Raw genomic sequence first — 22764 nt, forward strand, 5'->3', positions numbered from 1 at the left:
AAAGAATTTTCATTGGGGGGGGCTCCATCCTGTTGCCACATAAAGTTTACAGGTTCACCCTCTACTAATTGGGGAAATTAAGTATTTTTCGTAGGAGGCGCTGCAAGCGAGAAAATAACAAAGGTGTACTCGCACATGCGCTTATCTAAAACTGTTTGAGTTACTCTTTAGTTGTGACCTTGAACCAACACACTACAACGCTTACAGTTCATACTATTAAATGTAGGTATATAACTGTGACATTCTTTTATGGACATACTCTATAATGATTGGTGCAAGGTAGGAGAGCATTCAGAGTTCCTTTGAACTTGTCAGGAGACTGATGACTGAAAGAACACGAGATAAATTTTAAAATTGAAGCGAGGCACAAATCATAACTTCATTTTACCATTATAAGTATTTTTTTTCTCATTATTTATCAAAATTATTGTAACAAAAAAGCATAAATCAACTAATTCTTACATTATTTGCAATATTATAGCTCAGTATTAATTAATAGGCTCCACCATATAACAACCATGAAGATATAACTGTGGGAAACTGCAGATTATGTAATATTTACAAAAGGCCCAATATGTTAGTTTTAACAAATGTCCCAAACAATAGAGCCTGTAGTTGGTCTTGTCAAAAACTGAAATAAATCTGTATGGCAATCTGCAGCTGTTACCAACCCGAACAATCAATAAAAATAATTGGGGAGCGTAGTGGCACAGTAGTCTGATTCGCCTCTGTGTATTTTTCCATGTGTGGACTTGTAATAAGGTTTTCAAATATGTTTTTAGAGTAAACAGTTAAATTTGGACTCAACTATGTTTTTATTCTTCAAACTGCCCAAGATATCCAAGTGGTGTCTGTTAACGAAACACATTTAAGGATACGCTGAGGGCGGAAGAGTAGTTGTTTCTGAATTTAATTTTTAAACTATATTTTTAGAAGAGTGAAAATTGTTAAAATGCCTGTTTCCAGAATAATTTTTAGGCATGAAACACCCAGGACAGATTCTTGAAAGCACGTGCCAGTCCACAGCCTTGTACTAAAGAGGCTACACCGCACTAGAAGCTAATCAGAGCATAGCACTTATCATCTTGCCTCAGTAACCTTTAACTAGGTGAGACCATTAAACAACCTCATCAACTGTAACTAATGGGTTTCCATCGCATAGCAGAATAACTAATGCAACACAAGAGGATTTAAATCTTTCCCAGTTCAATGGATAAATTTTTATAATTGTAACTGCATACAACATGACACACAATAAACAAGTTTGTAAACAAAAATTAAAAATTTCTGATTATATGAATAGTAAATGGTTTTAATACATTGTAAACCATAAACCAAAGTTATACTCACGTCATAATCAACAAACTTGTGACTGTAGCACTCATGTGGTAAACTGCATTCGCGGTAAGACCATGCGACCGTAGGCTTTGGAAACCCAAGAACAGAACAGTTGATTCTGTACGCACGATTATACATGAAGTATCCATGTGATGGTATCTCTACCATTGGACGATCTGAAATATAAACATAAATAGTGAAAGACCTTGAAATGTGATAGGCTTATTATTACAGAACCATGAAGTCCAAGGGAATTGTGCCTTTAGACTCTCTCTTCCCTTCCTTTTCAAAAACATGCCCCGGCCTGTGCCTAGTGACCACTGCATTTTAAATGTATTGCTACAGATCACAAATTCCCATCAAATTGATATTAAACTTGAATTTGCTATTTCAGCAGTTTTTGAATTGCGAAGCTTGGAATAAGGATTCCAGTTCATGACTTTAAACAAAATATGTTACTATTACTAATCATATTGCGATTTAAGGTGGTACAGTTGAGATTTAACCTTGGGCTGTTGTTCAGTGAAGGGTACCTTGAATGTTATCACGGTCTTCGCGTCCAGACGTATGCTACTGAAAGAAGTAATTTTGAGCCGAGGTCACTTCCGTGTTCATTTATGATGATCAATTGATACCAATAGATAATACACAAGAACCTTATAATTTATAACATACTAATTTAAAATATTTGATTAACATAAAAAGACTTGATCTTAAAAATAAAAACTTTAGTAAGTTTTTTTTTATGAAAACCACCCAGAGCATGTGCCTTTCCAAAAAAAAAAAAAAATTAATTTAAGAATTATTGACATATATAAACTTGACAAAAATTGCTTATATCAAAAGTAAACTGTACGTTGTGACCATACTTTAGATTGCATCTAAGCAAAACAACTGTAACTCTGTTCATTGTTTATGAAGTATGTCACACTGATACACTTAAAACTTAGTGGATTCTGAATAAAAATTAAAACATAAGCCCTACTTTCAGACATTTCTGTGGGTCCATACCGCACATTACCAGTATTGCTGAAGGTAAGAAACATGAAGCTAGGAAATTGTTAGTGTTGATTATTTTAATAACATGTCAGTTTTAAAAATGGACATAAGTTTTAAATGAATAATAAACTACAATACTAACTTCTGCAGAAATCAGTCCTATTGACATATACAGGTTTTATTTCGCTTTGCAGAATTGTACTATACATTCCAAAAGAAAGGAAGATAATGAAATAACTTACCCAGCACAGTCAAATGAACTGTAATCTCTTTTTCCCCAGCGTTGTTTCTCGCGATCACACGATAATCTCCAGTGTCCTCGATGATTACCGGGGTGATGTTCAAGGATGTTTGCTCCGAGTCTGTCGTTATGTAATATTTCCCACCGTTCCCGAGACTGACTTTACTCAAGGGTCCCTTCCACTCGATCTCCGCAGGAGGGTATGCATCGATGCTGACGACCCACTGAGCAGATTCTCCATCACGCACCTCCACAGAATGTGCATTCCCCTGAAGTGACATCCTCACGTACGCTGTGTTCTTATCTGTAAAGTTACTTATAAATTAACATGAAGACCTTCTCCTGAAATCTTGCAACAAAAAAATATTATGTTTATGACCTTTGCAATGTTTCACATTGGTTGGGTTCTTCCCCAAGTTCTTGTCTACACTACTGATTCCTGCAAGTTCAGGCACCGATTTTCTTTTCGCACTAGGGAATTGAGGAAAATTATTCTGGTGCATGTGGGTTTTATCTGGGCAAACCCCCCCCCCCCCCCCCAAATGCTTCAGAAAATGTATGTCTACAGTTCAATACACCTTCACTTGCTGTCAGCCAAGCCAGCTGGCAAGCTTAGTTAGTTGAACTTCATGACTTAACCAACAGAATTTGTATAACTGTATCCTGGGCAAGTAAGCTACATTAGTGGTGCACTCCCTGACCAAAGCGCAAATACAGATACACAAATGAGTCACTCAATGCTGCTGAAAAACTCACCATATATTTTCAGGTAGGTTGAAGAGTTACTCTGATGGCCATTATGATCTGACACTTGACATGTGTAGTCTCCCTGGTCAGCACGTGTTGCATTGTGAATTACGAGTACTTTCCAGCAGCTTTGCATTTTATTATGTTGATTGACTTCAGAGTAGCGCTCTTCGATGCTATGTTCCTTAACAAAGAATCAATGAAAGAATGTAAATATTTTTAGGTCTTTAGAAAATCACAGCCCGAAGCTTTGGTCTGATAGACCATGATAGTTGCAAGGAACAAAATATCTGTGTTACTTTTTGGTTCAAATTCCTTGGAGGCACCAAAAAAAACTTTTAAGCTGGATTCACAGATTGTGCATTATGAATAAAAGAAAACAAAATAGTATTACTTTCTACTATTCATGTCTTCACGAAGCTTACGTACACACATTGAATAACCATAACATTAAATTAAATCTTTATAATCTCTCACTGGTAAATTTCATATATAACTAACACCAAGTTTTTTCTCACGTTATAACCTTTAGGATTCTAATTGAAATTCCTTAATAGAAAATAGTAAAATACTAATAAAATTATAAAATCACTCATACAAACTTTAATAATTTACAAATGAAACTTTTTTCCTCTGTCTGAAACAAATGAAACACATAATGCTTTGTCCATTTACCAAAATATTTAAGGAAACTGTCATATTTGCAACTACATTTCTTCTAATGCTGAACTCTTACTCTCAACTTCCTGACTTTTTCTCCAATGGCCTAAATTCAACAACTTATCTCTCTGTAGTGCTTTTTCCACTACAAAATAAGAGACATTATTTTCACAATGGAGTTCTTTTCATTTTCCACTTGTATTTTAGTATGGAAAACAAACACTAGTGAGTGCAGAAATATACTTAACATTCATTCAAAGAATTTTCAAAGAATTTTTTCAAGATGATGTGAAGATGATCTCTGATTGGTAAAGGAGTTGTCTGCATTCAATTTAAACAAACAATGAGAGTTCCTTAAGTTCTTCTGTTTGGACAGTGTTCATATACAGCAAAATGAATTAATACCTTTAAAACTATACTTTCCAAGTATTGGCCAGTCAACCACACAATTCTTTTACACAGTTTATTTTAGAATAAGTAATGCCTAGGACATCATACATCAAAAATTGTTCTTCCAAGGGAAAATTACAAATAACATTGTTTGCTCCTCTTCTGACAATGCCTCCAAAATTACCTACTACTTCTCACCAGTGAAAGCTATGCCTTTCGTTAGCATTTGTGTTTCTTCTAGAGTAATAACTAAAACACGATACACAGTTTCAGATTTTTCTTCTGGGATTGATGATGATACTTACAATAACTTGAGATATGGCTCTTTCCGCATCAAAATATTGTATTAGAATTGGTCAACCCTTTGCTACGCCATGATTTGATCTGTCAGTGGCTACACCATCATACTTTTATCTTATCATTATTAGGATCACTGTTGAGGATTTTCAAGGATTAAGGTCACAATGGCTTCAGTTTTTGTTCCAGCATATGAGATATGCTTGATTAATCTTGTTAAATAATCAACATGACTTGTAACTTTGATGGTGGAATATTGCCTGAACAGCCAACAGCTTTAGCTGCCAAAACTTTATTTTGAAAAGTAGTGTTTTGTTTTGAAAGAAAAAAAACTGTTGTTTGTTTTCAAGGGATGACCCCGTATAATTTTTGGGCATATCAGAAGTTAAATGTTGATCATGGTTATATAGATAGGGTTTCTTCCCTTTGTTTTCACTTATGTCAGGGAAGACAACCTCATTGTTCAATTAGTTGTCGCTCAATTGTCGCCGCGCGCAGTTGCGTTGTCGGCAGCCCACGAAAAATATGAATTGATATTTACGAATAGATAATTTTACGTCTGCTGGTTGGGGCCAGGCAGAGTTTCACTTTTATTTTTATTTTCATTTGGATTATTTAACTAGAAATTTCGACACCAGGCGTGGGCATTGGCCCAGGGTGACTGTCATCACCCTCCCGGGACATATCTGTGGGATATGGTACCTACCTTATTTGAAAGCTTAAGTAAGAGACTTAATTTTTTTGGTAATCGAGTGATGAGCCACTGTGAATGTGTGCTGAAAATCACCTGGACATATGTAAGTTGTGATCAATGTGATGTTTTGAAAAGATTATAATAAAACAAAAGACTGTGCAGAAAAATTCTTTTATTAAAAAATTATAGCAGAAAAAACCACTCTCTTGAAAGAATAACATAGTATATCCTAAATGTTGGCAAAAAGTCAAACTTATAAACATAACTTCAAAGTCATAATATAAAACATCAACTATCCAGGGATTAAAGTTCCTTGTTACTATTCTGGGTGGCTTTGCCGGCCCAACCTGGAATGTAACAATTGGTACCTATATTTCATGTACTATCTAACTTGTGATATATTAAAAATGAAATTGTGGTATATGTAAAGTTGTATGGATGGTAGAGAGTCGATGGTGCGAAACCTGTAATTGTGTGAGGTTGGCATACAGGACACAGGAGCAGTGTTGCCAAATGAACCAAAATTCTGGTACAAGTATCCAAATTATTACATCTATATCTGGTACCCTAGACGATCCGTTCGGGTAAGCACATGTACCCAAATTAAGAAAAAAAAAAAATTAATATTAAAAAAATACTGAACAATATTCACTTGGAATGGAAAACCAATTAAGGTGGAAAACAGTCTTTGCCCTGACCTTAATGTACTGACTTTAAATATCCCTGCCTTTTTGAAAATCTCTGGAGAACCTCAGGATCAAGTTGGAGCTAGTATCAAGTAAACAGTAAGGTGACGACAATAGGAGCAGAGATACACAAACAATCGCCACATTTATATTACAGGTAATATTTACAATAATGTTAAACCAACCTTTAACCTGAAAATACAATTTTCACATGTGGCTGAAATAACAGTACTCAGCATTACGTACGGGCCTTAAAGTAGTACAAATATTGCATTTAAACCATAAAATTTTACAATGCTATGCTATTATGAGATTTAACAGAACAGTGTATATGATATTTGTATTAAAGAAATCAACAATATTTTGTTTTGATATTTTTTTGTCTATGTACCTGAATTACACACAAACCGAGAATTCCTTGTACCCGAAAGTACCCGAATGTAGAGGTGAATGTGCCCAAATTATGTGGACTATGGCTGGCAACAATGCACAGAACAGAGAATGGAAGTAGAACATATTTGTTTGTGTAAGTAGATGTGTAAGAAATGTATTGTGGTAGAAGTAATAAAGAGTGTAATGAAGGAGCAAATAAAAGTGAAATATATGATAGAAATGACTGCAAATAAATCTATTTATTTACCATCTAAATTGAATCAAAAATATTTTGAATAGTGAAACTAATATGTGAATGCGATATGAGGTTTTGGTTTGGTTGGTTTGAAAAAAAAAGGGGGGTTGGGACACCAAGATAAGTAATTGCCCTGGGTGGAAATTAATTTAGTTGCATGCCTACAAAGGAGTAGGGCTGATTCTGGTAACCCTAGGTAGTTCTTCCATGGAAACATCTATGCAAGACCAAGGAAAAGTCATTCAATCATTAAAATTACTTTTTTTTTTCTCTAGGCTACAAAAGATGTAGTCACCTTACCGTTGTATTTTTCATTTCAGGGTGAACCCATTTCATTTGAAATTTCACGCCTTGTAATACCTCCAGAGTACAGTTCATTATTATGACATCACCCACTTCAACATGTGATTTTTTTGTATTATTTATCATAGGCTTTGGTACACTGTCTGTATGCACTGAAAAAAACAAACAAAAAGAAACTTTCACTTTGTAAATTAGGTCACAAGTTAAAGAGAATTTTTTTTTAAAATTTGGCTCATTTTGATGTTGCTTCATGGTATGAAGGCAATTAACAAATGCACCATTAAAAAAAAAACACATTTTTCTTGTTGGAAAATCTCTTAAAATAGAGAAAAAAAACTTGTGGAAGTTTTAAGTTGAGAATATGCAGTTATATTCTGTTTGGTTATTTTAATTGTTTGAACATGTGAAACAGTTAAATAAACCAATATTTATGTTTACTTAAAATAAATTAATTCAGAGTTAACATTAGCCTACATATTACAAAATTGTTTTTGTAAACAGCATTTTTAATTGACACTTTTAAATTACCATTGTGGCATAAATTCATGCAGCATCAAATTTACTCAAGTCCCTGTCACTATACAACTTAAAACTCATGAAATAAATTTAATTAAATACATAATGAAACTACATAGTATGATACTTAAGATACTTATGTACACAAATGTTCATCTGTTAACATTTGAACACTCACATAAATTAGGTCTCAAATCACTGTAGCAAAAAAGACAAGAGGTCATGTGGATGAGCTGTGTTTAAAAATTTAGCAACTTATTTACAAAAGCCAATGCAAATAAAACTTCATGCACAAGTCATGGCATTACTGCTAGCATGCAATAATGTTACCTTTCATGCTTGGATGCATCTAATCTGGCTAGAATGTTCACAAGTGGGAAGACTGAAAACCATTATACTCACATCCCTGTGAAAATAAAATAGCCTACAGTTGAAACAACTGCACATCACCACCAAGTTATTATTCCCAGCGGACATCACTCTTGATTTAGTTAAATTCAAAAAATAAGCCAATGGATCAAATAAATAAAAATTTTGGTAGTAATTCTTTAATGTGCTAATGATTTAAAATTAATGAACTTGCTACTTTATTGGCCCACATCATTTGAAAGACATAACTACAGTTTTTGGAAATATAATCCTCCTTGCTTGTTGGTGACAAGATGATTCCTGTGTGCTGACTTATCCAGTTTCAATTTTTAGCTAATTGTATACAAAATAAAAGTTAAAAACTCCAAAATGTAAAGCTAGAAAAAACTAACACATCCATTACTGAAGCTTTAAAATTATGGTTTCAAAATTATCTAATGAACATAAAACTGTTTAAATAGCAAAATTTTTACTAACTCTCGTGATATTTCATGCAAAAAAACATTTTGCATAGTAAATTACATTTTTTTTTCATTAATTTGTAGAAAGTTGGTGATTTTCTATGGGCAAACAAGTCCATAAAATGTTCGTAGTGTATGTATTCTGATTTGGCGAGTTGGATTCAACTGTTACGACTACTCCTTTATGGGCGAACATGATTAATTGTTCATCAAACACAATTTTCAATTCTTAGCCTAAAAGTTTTTTTATAACCAACAATAGGTGACCTATAATGTAGAGATAGATGATTTTTTAATCTCTGCCATCTTGGATTGTAGCTCAAGAGTCCTATTTCTTATTCACTTTACAAAATGCTACAAAGTTGCCTTGCCTTTGGACTAACTTTGGCTAATTGACGATTGAAAGCAACAAGTACTACGTATCTAAGCATAACATCAATTCAGGATTTAAAAAAAGTAGGACTTCATGGTCCAGTGTTACAGGTGGTGTAAGGCATGCAGTCTCAGAGTGTAGAATACTCACACATAAGGTTGGTTGCTTGTAGAACAAACACTCTTAGTATCATGTTGCACTCGATTTATTAGGTATGATTTACTGAGGGCGTGACAGCCTCTCCTTGATTCACTTACACTACTTGTGTGGACGTGCCCCCAACAATGCACCAGGAGACTTGGGCCACGACCTACACTGAGGCAGGTAAACGTCTGTGCGCTCTTGGTGCGATATGCCTGGGCAGAGATCGCCAGACATCCAGCAATTGGTGCAATGTGTTATGCTCGGAGACGGGTGGTTTGCCAACGCAGTGAGCAAAGCTCTGTAGCTGGTCAGAGTTCTTCCTGGTGCCTGCTAAGGGCAAACTTATTATCTAGACCACCTCGTAGCCTTTTTAAAACATTTTCTAGGTTTGGGGTAGGGAAGGGGGTTGGACGGTTTACAGAAGCTTCGCCCGATCTCGGCAGGACGGGTGAGAAGAGGGGAGAGCGCAAACGGCCAGCTGGGTGGTTTGAGCCTCCTTGGCGGCTCTTTGCACGGTCGCCCTAGCAACAAGTGACGAGCAACCACGTGTCGCTTACTGTTTATATGAGACTACTGAGAGTGATCCTGACTCCTGTGGGAGAAGGTGTTTTCCGTTTGAGGTGTCGGGCTGTTGCTTGCCTAGTATCCAAGGCGTAATCCAAACAGAACCACAGAATGGGCATGAGTGCATGAATATGAACACATAACCTTTCTGCACCAAAGACATCATGCTACCTCCACATGGTACTAGTGGATATTACTCTAGGGCGATTACAAAAGTGGGCTATGCCAGGGAGTCCTTATCCCCCCTACATCCTCAGTTGGAGAGGCACAGCCCGCAGGGAAACTATTGGTTGCTGAATGGGCTAGGGGTTGGGTGGTGTCAATGCTGGGATGGGTGGCTTCAGCCTCTCGACTTAGCTCTTCTCCGACGCCTCTGGGCCGCAATGAAACGGCGTATCCATTTCCCTCGTCATACGGGGCCACGCTATTCCCCATCGGACTCTGCCCCTTACGGGGAGAATATGCTGGACCGCAAGGATGTAGGAAGCGCATGTAATAAATTCTGCGGACCGCAAGCTTTGATTGATCATGTGAGACTGCGGTGCCGGCCATTCCACTCATAAGCCTCAACGCACACACGTGTTTAGGAAAGGAGGAGCTAACTGCTCTGTGGTAATATGTGCATGGCACACAGCATGTCAGTATTTTAATACAAGTTCCAAGGAATTTGCTTAGCATATTTTACATGTTGTTATAAGGACTTACATTACACTTTGACCAAACCCTGTGCCATCCAGACCCTTTAAGCCCTTTATGAGATGCCCACCCCGACGTTACTGCGAGTGCAGCAAATGCAGGTGCGACATTGTGAAACGCATTCTGTGTGCCAACATCTTCAGTAGAGTGTTTGGGTTAGGTTTTACAATGCAGCAGACTTCAAAATTTCTAAGTATTTGTAAATGATCTGAAATTAAATCCTTGCACTTTGAAACAATCACATCTAAATGGTGTGTTGCCATGTGCATCAGCGCCAATCCTTCCCATATCATCCTGGCTCCCTTGGCTTGTTCAGTTGCCCTTGTGCTATTGCCGGGATTTGCCCTCAAATACTGTGACGTCGTCCCAAGTGCTCCTCCGGCTCGCTGAGGCCATTATTGCCCGTTGCTGCTTCAGGCTTGCGTGTGCGCCGGCGCCCGTGCGCAAAAGTGTAACAAATGGCCTTGGCTGAGAGGGGAACACCCTGCAGAGGCATCACCATAACAGTAATGTGCCTTTCATTAGGGTTTTATTTATGTAATTATGTGAGTTTGTAAATATCTATTTGTGTTGTGTACCTGTAGATGTGTTTCCCGGGCGACTGAGTCGCGTCTCCCCGCCTGTGACCATGTGGGCTCCACGCACTCGCACATGAAGGGAAGAGGGGGGATTCATGTGCGCGCGGCAAGGGGGGAGGCCGCTGAGACGTCGCGGAGCGTGGGTCGAGTTAGTCGCCTGAGTGGGATGAGAGAGTGCGGTCGCGAAGTTGTGAGTGAGAGTCGAACGGATACTGTCAGTCGTGTCACCGTTGTCACGTCACCGTCATTTGCGTTGTCAGTCAAGTCACCGTCGTTCGCATCGGCAGTTACGTCATAGTCTTTCGTGTCATCGTCATTTGCATCACTGTCAGTCACATCACTGTCAGTCACGTCACCGTCAGTCACGTCACCATCGTTCGCATCGGCAGTTACATCACAGTCTTTCGTGTCATCTTCATTCGCGTCACTGCCAGTCACGTCACCGTCATTCACACCACTGTCAGTCGCGTCAATGTCGTGTCACCGCCAGTCGCGTCACTATCGTGTCACCGCCAGTCAGGTCACTGGTAGTGTCGTGTCGCGCTCAAAGTGCGTGGAGCCGGGCCTCGCCCTGATGGACTGTCACAGATGGGAGCCGTGACAGCCCATGTACAGTGTGTGGCGTGTGCAGTAAACACAACTTAACGTCATAAACTCTTTTATTTCACTTGAGTTAGGGTAGTTCCCATGCCACGTGGCACGTACCCTCTCTACCGGAGCAGCTGGGCAGCGACTCCGAACCACGGGAACTGCCCTAACGTCGACAACTGGTGCGACTTTTCTCAGCTCGCGAGTGACTGTTGTTTGCTCACTATGACTGTTTTGAAGCCATTTTATGAGTCTGGAATCATGTTAAGCCAAGTCTACACTCTCTGGCTTTTAACTGCTTAAGAAACTTTTTATAGACTATGATGACACCATGTCCTTCCGCCATGCTGAGTGGAGAAATGGATTTCCAACCCCTTTCTAGCCACGTGCCAAAAATAATGGTTTGTCCTCACCACAACTATTTGTGCGCTTCTTGATAAAACAAGTAATCATTCTTGTTCTCTTATTCCTATCTGTCACTGGAGATGAAATGCATGTGCAATTCTAACAAGATATTTGCTCAAGTCAACAATCTAACACACATCAAAGCTTGATGCATTGCATCACGATGTACTATTGTGAAACTTGCTTAGAATATTAATGTATTGCAATGTTGCACCTATGCATGTGTCATTACATACACACACATATATGTATATACATATATATAGTTTATTTGCTAACCTCTAAATTAAAAATTCTGAAAAATATATAATTAATTACCACTCATATCATTTTTATAGTCAATGGAATAACTTGTGAATTTTATAGAAGAGTACACTCCAGGACATAAAGCCAATTCTCACATCTGCTAATAATTGAGAATAATTCCCCAACATTGCCCAATATTTACCTTCATCACAAGTTATCTGCAATCATTCATCTATGTTCGGTGAGAATCCATACTATTGAAGAGAGTAAGGACATTATCCTGCTTACTAATAAAATCTGAACTGTTCAAGTTCAAAACAAATATGGTTAACATAAGGTTAACACATTTTTCAAAGATCGTGCTTCTTTAATAAAGGAAGATGAATAGGCTAAATAATTATCTGTTTGTACACTAAATATATTTGTTAGCCAAGTTTCGTGCTTTTTCTGTGATGTGTTCACCTGCCGATGCATGGGGAAAGCCGGTACTCAGCCTTAGTTTACTTCAGATTTTGTGAACGCACAGCTGAACCATGCTGGTGCACAGTTAGTACAATTTGACACTTTGTCAGGTGAATACCTACTGTGAATATAAATACAGTTTAGTGTAATAGGTGAATACTGTGAAATTAAATACAGTTTAGTGTAATTTGGGCGTAAAATAAGGTTAGTACTTGATCAAGCTGTTACACTAGCAGATACATATCTCAAGGAGTTATTAGTTTTATTAGTCCACAGAATGAAAACTAACCCACTTACACTTAATAAGCAAGTACACTAAGCTCTCTTGGCTGATTTCACCCAGCTGAGCAACGCAATTATATTCTCCTGCATCTTCTAACTTAGATTCAGTGATGGTGAATCCAACAGTAGGGTCGTAGATTACATCCTGTGAGATCTGCAATCAAATGTACTAATTATACAGTTCTAAAGTAAAGACAAGATAGTGGATATCATTAACTGTGAACTCTTGAATTCTGTTAAAACCCGGGACTTCCCATAATAAAGAAAAAACTATAACACACTTAATATCAATGGCATGAAAAGATTAAAATCAGTTACAAATCCTGTCAAACAAAACCATCTCCTGCACAGCCAATAGGGATTAACCTGCCCTTAAAGTCTAATATTAGCTTCTCCCAACAGGAAAAAAAATGGTTATAGTAACAATGCACTCAAGTTTGCAATTCATCCAGTACACGACAATGCATAAGTATCAATCTGGCGGCACAAATATTTAATTTCTGTAGAAGATTAAAACAGGATGTAGTGCAATGTCAGCACATTAATTTTCTATGAGGGTATATGTAGCTTGTATACATTTGTTTAATATGATATTGTATTCACAGAAATGTAACAAAACATGGTTTCAAACAACACTCCAGGTTGAAACCTACATTAACAATATGTATGAAACACTAGAAGGTAATGAATGTAATATGTATAAAGTCATTTTTTATTTCCACAAATAACCCACTTACTTATGTTTACAGCCTATACATCAACAGGATTTTCCAAATTTATATTTAAAAATACTTTTAGTGGTTAAAAATTCAGTGTCTAATTTGTTTAAAAAAATAATGTCAATACTAACTCGACAGACATACAAATTACATATTTGTAAACACAAGTGGTGGTGAGGACTTAACTAAGGCCTACTAAATTCCTGAAATACCAGAGTACAGGCTCAGATCAAATTATCGTTAAAAATTGTTTGAACTTACTTTAAAAAAAAACCTCTGTTAATTGAAGAATTTTTTGTGTTCATTTGCCAATATCAGTTACGTAAAATGTAGCGTGATGCTGGAAATGCATTATATTTTCATAATTAATTTTCAAACAGCAGAACACCAGTTTGGACCTGGGTGTGAGTCGCAGAGAATCAGGTGACATCACGTTGCTCATACTACAAAGAAGAAACACCTCAAACACATTACTGAAGTCAATTGACGACCTCTAACTGACAAAATGAACATTCCAGACAGGCCGCTGGGTCCAAAGAGCCGCCTGATGGTTTTTGCAAGACTGTGAGTTTCAGGTTAATGAGTGACTGATGAGAACAGCTGAGTACTGCGTCGTGTTATGGAATAACCAGTTATGTGCGGACAAAGACAGTGAACTGGTGTATTGAAAGATGGTGTTGGCTCCGCTTTTCTAATATCAATATCAATACTGTGCTGAAACACATGTTAAAGTAGCAACAGGAACTAGTGGAATTCCTGCTTATGTTGGACCTTGAAAAAACTTGTGATAGCTGATAACAGAGGGACCAGATAGTTGGATCGGACCAGTGTACATCACAAACCAGCACACAGACATATTTCAATGCTACCTACCATCATCCATCATTAGGAGCAAGATTTTTTGCAAAAAAACAGAAATAATGTGAGTCAATAATGCCAATACTAAATTCAATGCAATACTCTTAACGTAAAACAGTCACGAACCTCACAAATGTGACAACATTTTTTGAACTCCAAAAATAAATAACAATGTTAAGAGCATAATACCTAAAAATTTCTGTGTTATGTCAAAGTTATGATAAAAAGCTACAAGGATTGACTATCCTTAAAAATTACTGAAGTTATTTCTCAAGATACTTCTCTAATTTCTGATTCCTTTGCACAATTTTTCTCCAGTGTTTATATTTCGTCCAATAACAGCCCTACATTTCCAATATGAAACACCAGCATTGATTCAATCCCATTTTCCTCTATTTCTGGGAGTGTTGTGCTCTGGTTTATTAAGTTACTTAAATCCAGTATGTCAACAGGCCCTGATGGAAAACCGAAATCTTATCTTAAAACAAATGTTCTCATTTACTTGTATTTTAGTTAAAAAAAATTTTTAATAATTGCTTTAAATACCACTCTGTAGTGTTAGGAAAATTATTGTAGGTTAGGGAAATTCTGTGTGTATAAAGGGCACACACGGCAGGATTAACAATGCTGTTGGAGGACTTGCAACGTGAAATGGGCACGAGACGAACATAACACATACCTACCTAATAAAGATCGCAGGCTTTCACAGCCTTTGTCTGCATTTGCTTGGCTTTTGGGTGCAGGCCGTGTCAGGTAATTGTCTTGCGATGTTTCGGCAGTCATTGCAGCTACTATCATCAGGTAGACTAAGTCTGACTGGTGCAGAGGATGCAGATCCTTTTATACCCTGGTGTCTGGGTGGCCAACCAGAAAACAGCCACCCAGACACCAGGGTATAAAAGGATCTGCATCCTCTGCACCAGTCAGACTTAGTCTACCTGATGATAGTAGCTGCAATGACTGCTGAAACATCGCAAGTCAAGTACCTGATACGACCTACACCCAGAAGCCAAGAAAATATCACATACCATACTAAAAAATTTGGTAAATTTGAAACTACTCTGCCTTTAGTAAAATAATAAACTCTTTCTGAAAAATATTCCTACAGGTATCTCCAGGATACATGCTCCTATGGAATAGTTTGGTCACTTCACATTCAAAATTCCTGAGCTTGCTCTTTGGGGTAAGTTCTCGTAGTTTGTCCCAAGCAACACCCGGGAATTATTTTTTCACATTCAAATTGGTCACAAAGACCCTTGCCCGGACTGACTTGAGCAAAATGGGTACAACATACAGAAATGTAATACCTTCCCGAAAAATTGTTATTTTCCGGTAACATTAAAAAAAAAGTATCTTAAACATCTGTGTTGTGTAGGGATATATTCTATTCTCCTCATATTTTGGTGCAAACATTCTTTGGTTTAGGCTAAGCTTCTTTTGTATGCTTGACCAGGCTGGATCAGACAGTACAGCCTTGCCTTTTTTGACGACCAAAATTCTTGATGTTTTCCTCCTCCTGTTGGCTTTCTTACATCAGTCATACCAACAGATAAGTTTCTCCATGCTCAATGGAGTCCCGGAGCTGTGATACTAACTGGTACCACGTTTCGATGATAAGCATACTTTCTTGCTTGAATTATTATTGTCTACTTTTTGATAACGGTGAAACACCCTCTTACCAGACCAAGCAGCAAAGCTACAGCATGCTGACCAATATGACATGATATGTACAAAACTAGCATAGCGTGCAATTACGAGAAAGAAAATCATAATTGTACATACACTGCACTGTGAGAAGTACAGTGACTTCCTGTTCGTGGTCCCCAAGTCTGGACCGGCACTCATAAATTCCATCATGTATGATGTTTACGTTAGACAGTGTGAATCCTACAGTAGCATCGTAGCGACACTCCAGGCTATCTTTCTCCGCCACACCTATAATCTTAACATAGCAAAGGAAACAGTTGAACAGGAGTTTTGCATGTTCATCGTTTACTCATAATCTGATCTGCAACTGACTTGGAGAATTATTTGATTACTCCAAACAGTATATATCTCTAGCAGCAAAAAAGCTGTACTAACTAAACAAGCATATCTGTAAAGTTACCTGGCACTCCAAATATGTTTAGTAAATAAGTAGCACTTTAACAATTTTACAGTAAAACATATACATATATAGTGTAACTATTTATATAAAGAAAACTCCTTACAACAAACTGTTTGCTAAAAATTTTAAGTAATTTGGAATCAGCTGGCTGTAACTTACCAACTGCCTATTATCTTTCCATAGTGTCACATTCACTTCAGGAGATGTCACAATACATGGCAATATTGCCTCACCGTACTGTGGCGCAGAAACAAATTCATATTCCGAAATTGTTAACAAATGATCAGTGTCTGCAAAAAAATATTGTACATATTACACAAAACAAATGTTCTTGAAAAAATTAAAAATTGTTATTTAACAATATCACTACATTTGCAAAGCATCACCCTGAAATCCTGTGTAGTATCCAAATGGATTTTGAATGAAACTGTGTGTACCAAACCTTTGCAGAGGAAGATCTCCAAACATGTTGTAGTGTGGCAGAATTTTAATTTTAGATAGTTGCAGGGAATGCAAAGCGCTTACTCCTAGCTTAGCTATCACATTAACAACTAGCCTACATGACAGACCACTTCTTTATGAAGTACTAAAGTAAGCTATGAGCAACACAAAAAAGTAACGACCAGTATTTTCTGAATGTACAATATTATATGGGCCAGAAGTCATGCACACGAGACAATAGGGAAAGTAGGGGAAAGGAATGCATAAAATTGGAGTGCGGCACTCTCCCTTCGTGTATTGTACCTGTTCAAAATATGTTGACAATTAAATGCATAAATGCAATGGAGTCTAGTTCAAATGTACGAGAAGTAACACTTGGCAATAAAGTGCAATCATCAATGAAGTAAGAAAGATTATGAAAAGAGCTAAAACAAAAAAGTTAAAAGAAGTGCATAATTTTTCAAGAAAAGACTTTCTTTCATGAGGACTATTAGCATACAAGTCTACTACTAATATAGGGGAGAAATGAGTTATACTAATTTCAGATGTAACAGCCAATATGATTAATTGTAATAATAAGCATTTTCTTGGCTTCTGGGTGTAGGCCGTGTCTGGTAATTGTCTTGCAACGTTTTGGCAGTCATTGCTGCTGCCATCATCAGGTAGACTAAGTCTGACTTACTCTACCTGATGATGGCAGCTGCAATGACTGCCCAAATGTCGCAAAACAATTATGTACCTGATACGGCCTACACCCAGACGCCAAGAAAATGCAGACAAGGCCGTGAAAGCCTGCGATCTTTATGTAATAATAAGATTGAGAGAAACAGTACAAGTGTGTTTGTTGGTTTTAAACAGTCTCAAAATAATAAAGCTTCTTATTATTATACTGGATGTATATCAGATGGTGTTCACTGTTTTTCGTCTTATCTTTTTTCTTATATTTTTCTTTTGATTGTAATAGGATTTTATATTTTGTTATATAAAAAAGTTCCAAAACTGTTGTGGGCATGATACAAATTTAAATAAATTAATAATCAATCCAAAGTTCCTGAGGTAATTTTTTATATTTAACCTAATTAAAATGGTAATCACATGCACAGTTCATCCTTGAAAATTATTAAGGTTTGAACAGACATGCAACAAAACTATGGACAACAGATATCCTATTAAGTTCTCAAAAAGACTACCTATCTCAGTATATCCAAATTGCCAAGAGTTTGTATAGCTTACAAGTGTATATCTATACCTGTGAGGCATACGACACTATGTCCACTTATAGGCAAAATGTACTTTTAACCATAAACCTAACCATCATTTGACGTTCTTTCTAGGGGCATACAACACTAAGATCTATGATATGTCAAAAATTGACATGTTTTGGGTAGAAAATAGTTGAGTAAATAAATGAGGTAGGTACTATTTAAAATTCTTTAAACTGCTCTCATGGAAAGTAATGTTTATGCCACATAGTGTCCTACGCCTCCAAGGTACAGATACCTACACTTTTATATTGCTAAGGCTTCATATGTAAGATGCAATAAATTGTCTCCAATTAAGATATTTAAAATTTTTATACTGAATGTAGTTTTATTGTTCAAAACAATTCACCACCAGTGTTCAAAAATACTATATATTTTTTTTAAATCTGTATATGAATGACTCACCTTTTACAAATACATAAATACGGTCAGAAGTTTTTCCACTTGAACTTGAATCACTTCCATTATAGACACATTCATAACTGCCTGTATGGTAATACTTTGCATCTGGTAGTGTCAACTGGGTTTTGAAATAAAGTCCAACTTTCCAATGCCTAATGTTGACTTCATTCTTGTCCTGGAACCAAATTTCAGTAGGCATACTATGTATAAATATTGTGGAAAGTTTGAATGTAAATTTTGTTTATCTGGCTAAACATAACAATTTCTTCATTCTAGCATTGATGCTTTCGAGTAAATTTGGGAAAAAATCTCTAGGCCTATTTGTTTAAAAGGTGCTCGAATGCAGTAGGTACTCTTAAGTAGCCTGGTTATGTTCATAGCAAACTGGCAAAAATTGTCTTTTGTTGACATCTTGTTAAAAGTAGCTACGTATATTAAATATTTGACTTGGGAGCCACAGAAATTCATTTTTTGTTTTAAGACAAAATAAACCAAGAATTGTCACATGATAAACAGAAGCATGCAAAAAGGATACCGGTACACAATGCAATGAGAATGTAAATCAGCTACATATTAAAAGTTTTTACAACAATATCTCTAAATATATAACTCACCACATTCTCTGAGAAAACCCAGTTAACAGGCTTAGTATAGGAACACTCGAGTTCGATGTCTTCTCCTGACTTTATCACTGTCTGGTTTGTGTGGGGAAAGATGACCACTTCTTCAGTGGCATAACCTTGAAACACAAATTAAAACAGGTTTTAAACATCAAAAAAGGATAGGTTTTTCACTAAACATAACCCTCTAATAAAATATTTCAAGTTAAATATAAAATTTACTCTATCACTGAATAGAATATAGCAATTAACTTAAAATAAATAAATAGGTATATTACTCTCCTTGTTATTTTCGGTTACAGAGCTAACTTACTGCATGACATTTATTAATAACCTGCTTTTCAAATGAAAGGGTATTAAGGTATTTCACCAATTTTTCCTTTGTATTTTGTAAGGAAAGACACGTAGGCTTAGCTCACACAATCCATCTCTCAATAACACATATATCACTAAATGTAATTAGATTTCAAAGGGTCAAACAATATACATATTTTTATAAATTGCTACTTTACAATTTATTGATGTTCCTAATGACGTGGAGAACACCAGAAAAAATAGTACATACATGTTCAATAAAAATATGTTTTTTTAAAGGATACTTTTAGGATTCATAATATATTTATTATTGAACTGAACCATGTACATATAAGTAATGTTCTTTAACAAATGCCAGCAGTTACTGTACACCCATAGCCTCTCCTGTACAACACAGTCCAAAATACTATTCTATATCTGTCTTGCAACTGGCCTGTGCTGGACAATTCTGCATTCCTGTAATAGTTCTACTAGTTGTACCCTCTCTACCCACCAATATTTCCAAAGTAAAAAAAAATAAATGATTTAATCAATTATATTATTCCTTCTGTTATTGCGTATTAAAACATGGCTATTAGCGTAATTGGTGATAACAGGTTAAATGGATTAGCCATTCTAAGCATTCATTTACAAGGGTTTTGCAAGCAAGGAGCAAGAAACTGTTGTAATAAAATCTGAACTTTAACATCAAAAATTGTTGGAAAATTTTCTAAACAGGGCAAAGCCCCGATCAACATCAAATTATTATTATTTTTTAAATTGTGAGTTTTGAAAAATAAAAATTTTGTAATCGGGAGGGGTCCTGACAAAATTCTTTGTCCATTGTCCCTTATTTCTTTCGATGGCCCTACCATCGGTTAACATAATCCTCTGTCAAAATGTGCTGCATAAAATTGTGATTTTTTTTTTTTCCAGAAATTACTTTTGAATGCCATCTCCTGATAAACTTACCAGCACAAAGTCTATGCATTATTCAGCTTCAGGAAAACAGACAATTTTTGTGTACAGTATAGTAAAATCAAAAGACCTTACCCTAAAAGCTCAAAAACTGTTGCACAGAAATAATGTTACAAATAGGCGTACCTAGTCTGTCTGATTTTCATCATATGGTTTCCATTTTAATCTAGAGTGCATTCGAGTTACCTAAGAAATCTGAACATAACAGTTAAATGTTTTCATATGTCATCATTTTCTTGTAGCAGTTTCTGATATCTAGAAAGCAATATCCTATTATTTCACTGAATAAAGGAAACAAATTTGAAGCAAGCTATTTGATGTTTCTTATGTTATTAGATAATATCATTTCTAATGGGCTAGGTGAAATGAAATATAACTGCTCACAAAATATTTGGATTTCACGTTTGAAAAAGCAAAGAAAAATACAAAAATGAATTTTTTTTTAAACTTGGAACTTTACATAATAATTGTTCTGTAAAATAGCAACGCTATAGATATTATCTGAGATATAATTATTTCTAAGTCGCATATTCATGAAAGGATATGAATCCCGCCAATGTTTATAAGATCTGAAACAAGACGTTCACATGTTGTGAGCAGTAGTAAGTTGTTGTGAAGGTTAGTTCTTTATATTTTGTATTATTGGTGATTGTTTGATTTTATTAATGTATATTACCAATGCTAGAATTTCCAAAGTGTTGCTAATTCTTGCAAAAAGAAAGGGCTGTAGAATTACATCAGATGCATGAGTAAAGCAGTTTTAATACTTAATACGTAATAATTGTAGTTGACCTAAATAACCAAACATTCACATGTTTAGCCACACAACAAAACCATTAAACAGGTAAAGTAGCGATAAACTACTTGATATCTCGCAATACAGTTTGAGAAATGATACAGCAATGCTCGACAACGGGAGGGGGTGCAGAGGAGAGCAGTTAGGTAAATGAAGGGAAAGTGGAAGAGAATTATTGGCGATGTAAAGGGGGAGTATTTTACTAGCTCAACAGAGCTGATGAAATAAATATGATGGGAGAGCTTAAAGGACTGAAGGCAGTTGGAGAGGCTAGCTAGGGTGTATCAAGTATTGAGCAGGGTAGGATGGTGAAAAGAGCTGGGGCAAGAGGGAGAACTCTAGGAAAGTTTTTAAGGAAAGAAGGGGAATGGAAAGGGGGGAAAAACTTGATGCTCATGAGAGTGAAAGGGGATTGGAATGTGTGTGATGGCAAGGAGTGTGAGAGGAAAGTAGGGTGAATGCTTACCACCGGGCTTGTGCCCAGTTGCAGCAGGTTTCAAATTTGATTTATTTTATTTATTTAACTACAGTTCCAGAGAGAATGAAATTGTACATGTCAATGTGGCAACATTATAAATAAACTTTTCTACAGAAAAACAAAAGCACTTTAGTCTATATGTGGATGAGCTCTAACATAAACATTATAAATTGCACATTTAACACTTACAATATTCATCATATATTTAGAGTATTACACAGTATTATCTTTACATGGTTAGTTTAACAAGAATCACACATTGTTCTACACATCACTATGTATTCATGTCTAACATCTCCCACAGATTTACTTTTAACAATTTTAACAAATGTGCTTCTGGGTTTCATGGCGTGATAATTTTTTTAGTAGGTTTTTGTAAAGTTTAGTTGTACTGACTGAGATACTAGAGGTTCCATATTTAGCTGTATTAAAAACATCTAAATGAGTGTGAATGTATTAACTAAGTCATGAAGTAAAAAAAAAAATGCATTTTTAGATTTATGTTTGCACCTCTCTGCTGGATAAATACACACATCGCCACACTTGTGTCATGGATCATGGGCTCGAAAACACCCTGGCAAAACTCAAATATTTATTTATTTATTTATTTATTTATTTATTTATTTATTTATTTATAAATTGTGACATGCACACCAACACTCTGATGAGATATTACAGGGGTGTGCACGAAACAAAAAAAAAACACACACACAATACACAAGAGACACCACAGACAAAGGACACAAAACAAAACAAACAAAAAAATAATAATAATAAACAAAAAATATTAATAAATTCAAAAATACAGAAAATTAGTGGATTAAGAATACACAGTTAATTGAATTGGCTGCAAGTGCTACTAAAATAATTTACTAATTGGCTAAGCTTGTTACTATTGGGTCTAAACTGTTATAATTGCTTATTAATCTAAAAATAATATCATTTTTTCTTTTGATTGTACAGAAAGTAGACGTAAGTCGACTATGATACTGGGGGACTCTTAAACCAGTATTATCTAAGATGTATTTGCAATTGATTTTAGATTAATAACAATTGGAAATAAAAAGATATTCAAGGAGGGCACACCGATCAAAAAGTGATGTTAATTTAGGAGGGGGAAATGATTTTTGAGTAATAAGTTA

The 22764-nt window shown here is 36.0% G+C and overlaps 1 protein-coding gene across 4 annotated transcripts in view; it reads right to left on the bottom strand.

Moving 5' to 3' along the window:
* The window catches only part of LOC134533951 (vascular endothelial growth factor receptor 1-like), a 103759-nt gene that overhangs the window by 43457 nt on the left and 37538 nt on the right, over window positions 1-22764 (bottom strand). For 2 of the 4 annotated variants that reach the window (XM_063371789.1, XM_063371787.1), the window contains exons 2-9: window positions 19071-19195; window positions 18460-18631; window positions 16511-16641; window positions 12683-12821; window positions 6981-7135; window positions 3335-3509; window positions 2580-2882; window positions 1351-1514 (exon numbers count right to left, since the gene is read on the bottom strand). In XM_063371789.1, the coding sequence (XP_063227859.1) occupies window positions 1351-1514; window positions 2580-2882; window positions 3335-3509; window positions 6981-7135; window positions 12683-12821; window positions 16511-16641; window positions 18460-18631; window positions 19071-19195 (1364 nt within the window). Of the gene's footprint in view, window positions 1-1350; window positions 1515-2579; window positions 2883-3334; window positions 3510-6980; window positions 7136-12682; window positions 12822-16026; window positions 16187-16510; window positions 16642-18459; window positions 18632-19070; window positions 19196-22764 lie in introns of all 4 variants that reach the window. The other 2 variants (XM_063371786.1, XM_063371788.1) reach the window with 1 other exon arrangement.

This window comes from Bacillus rossius, chromosome 7, assembly GCF_032445375.1.
Source record: "Bacillus rossius redtenbacheri isolate Brsri chromosome 7, Brsri_v3, whole genome shotgun sequence".
Classification (NCBI taxonomy): domain Eukaryota; kingdom Metazoa; phylum Arthropoda; class Insecta; order Phasmatodea; family Bacillidae; genus Bacillus; species Bacillus rossius.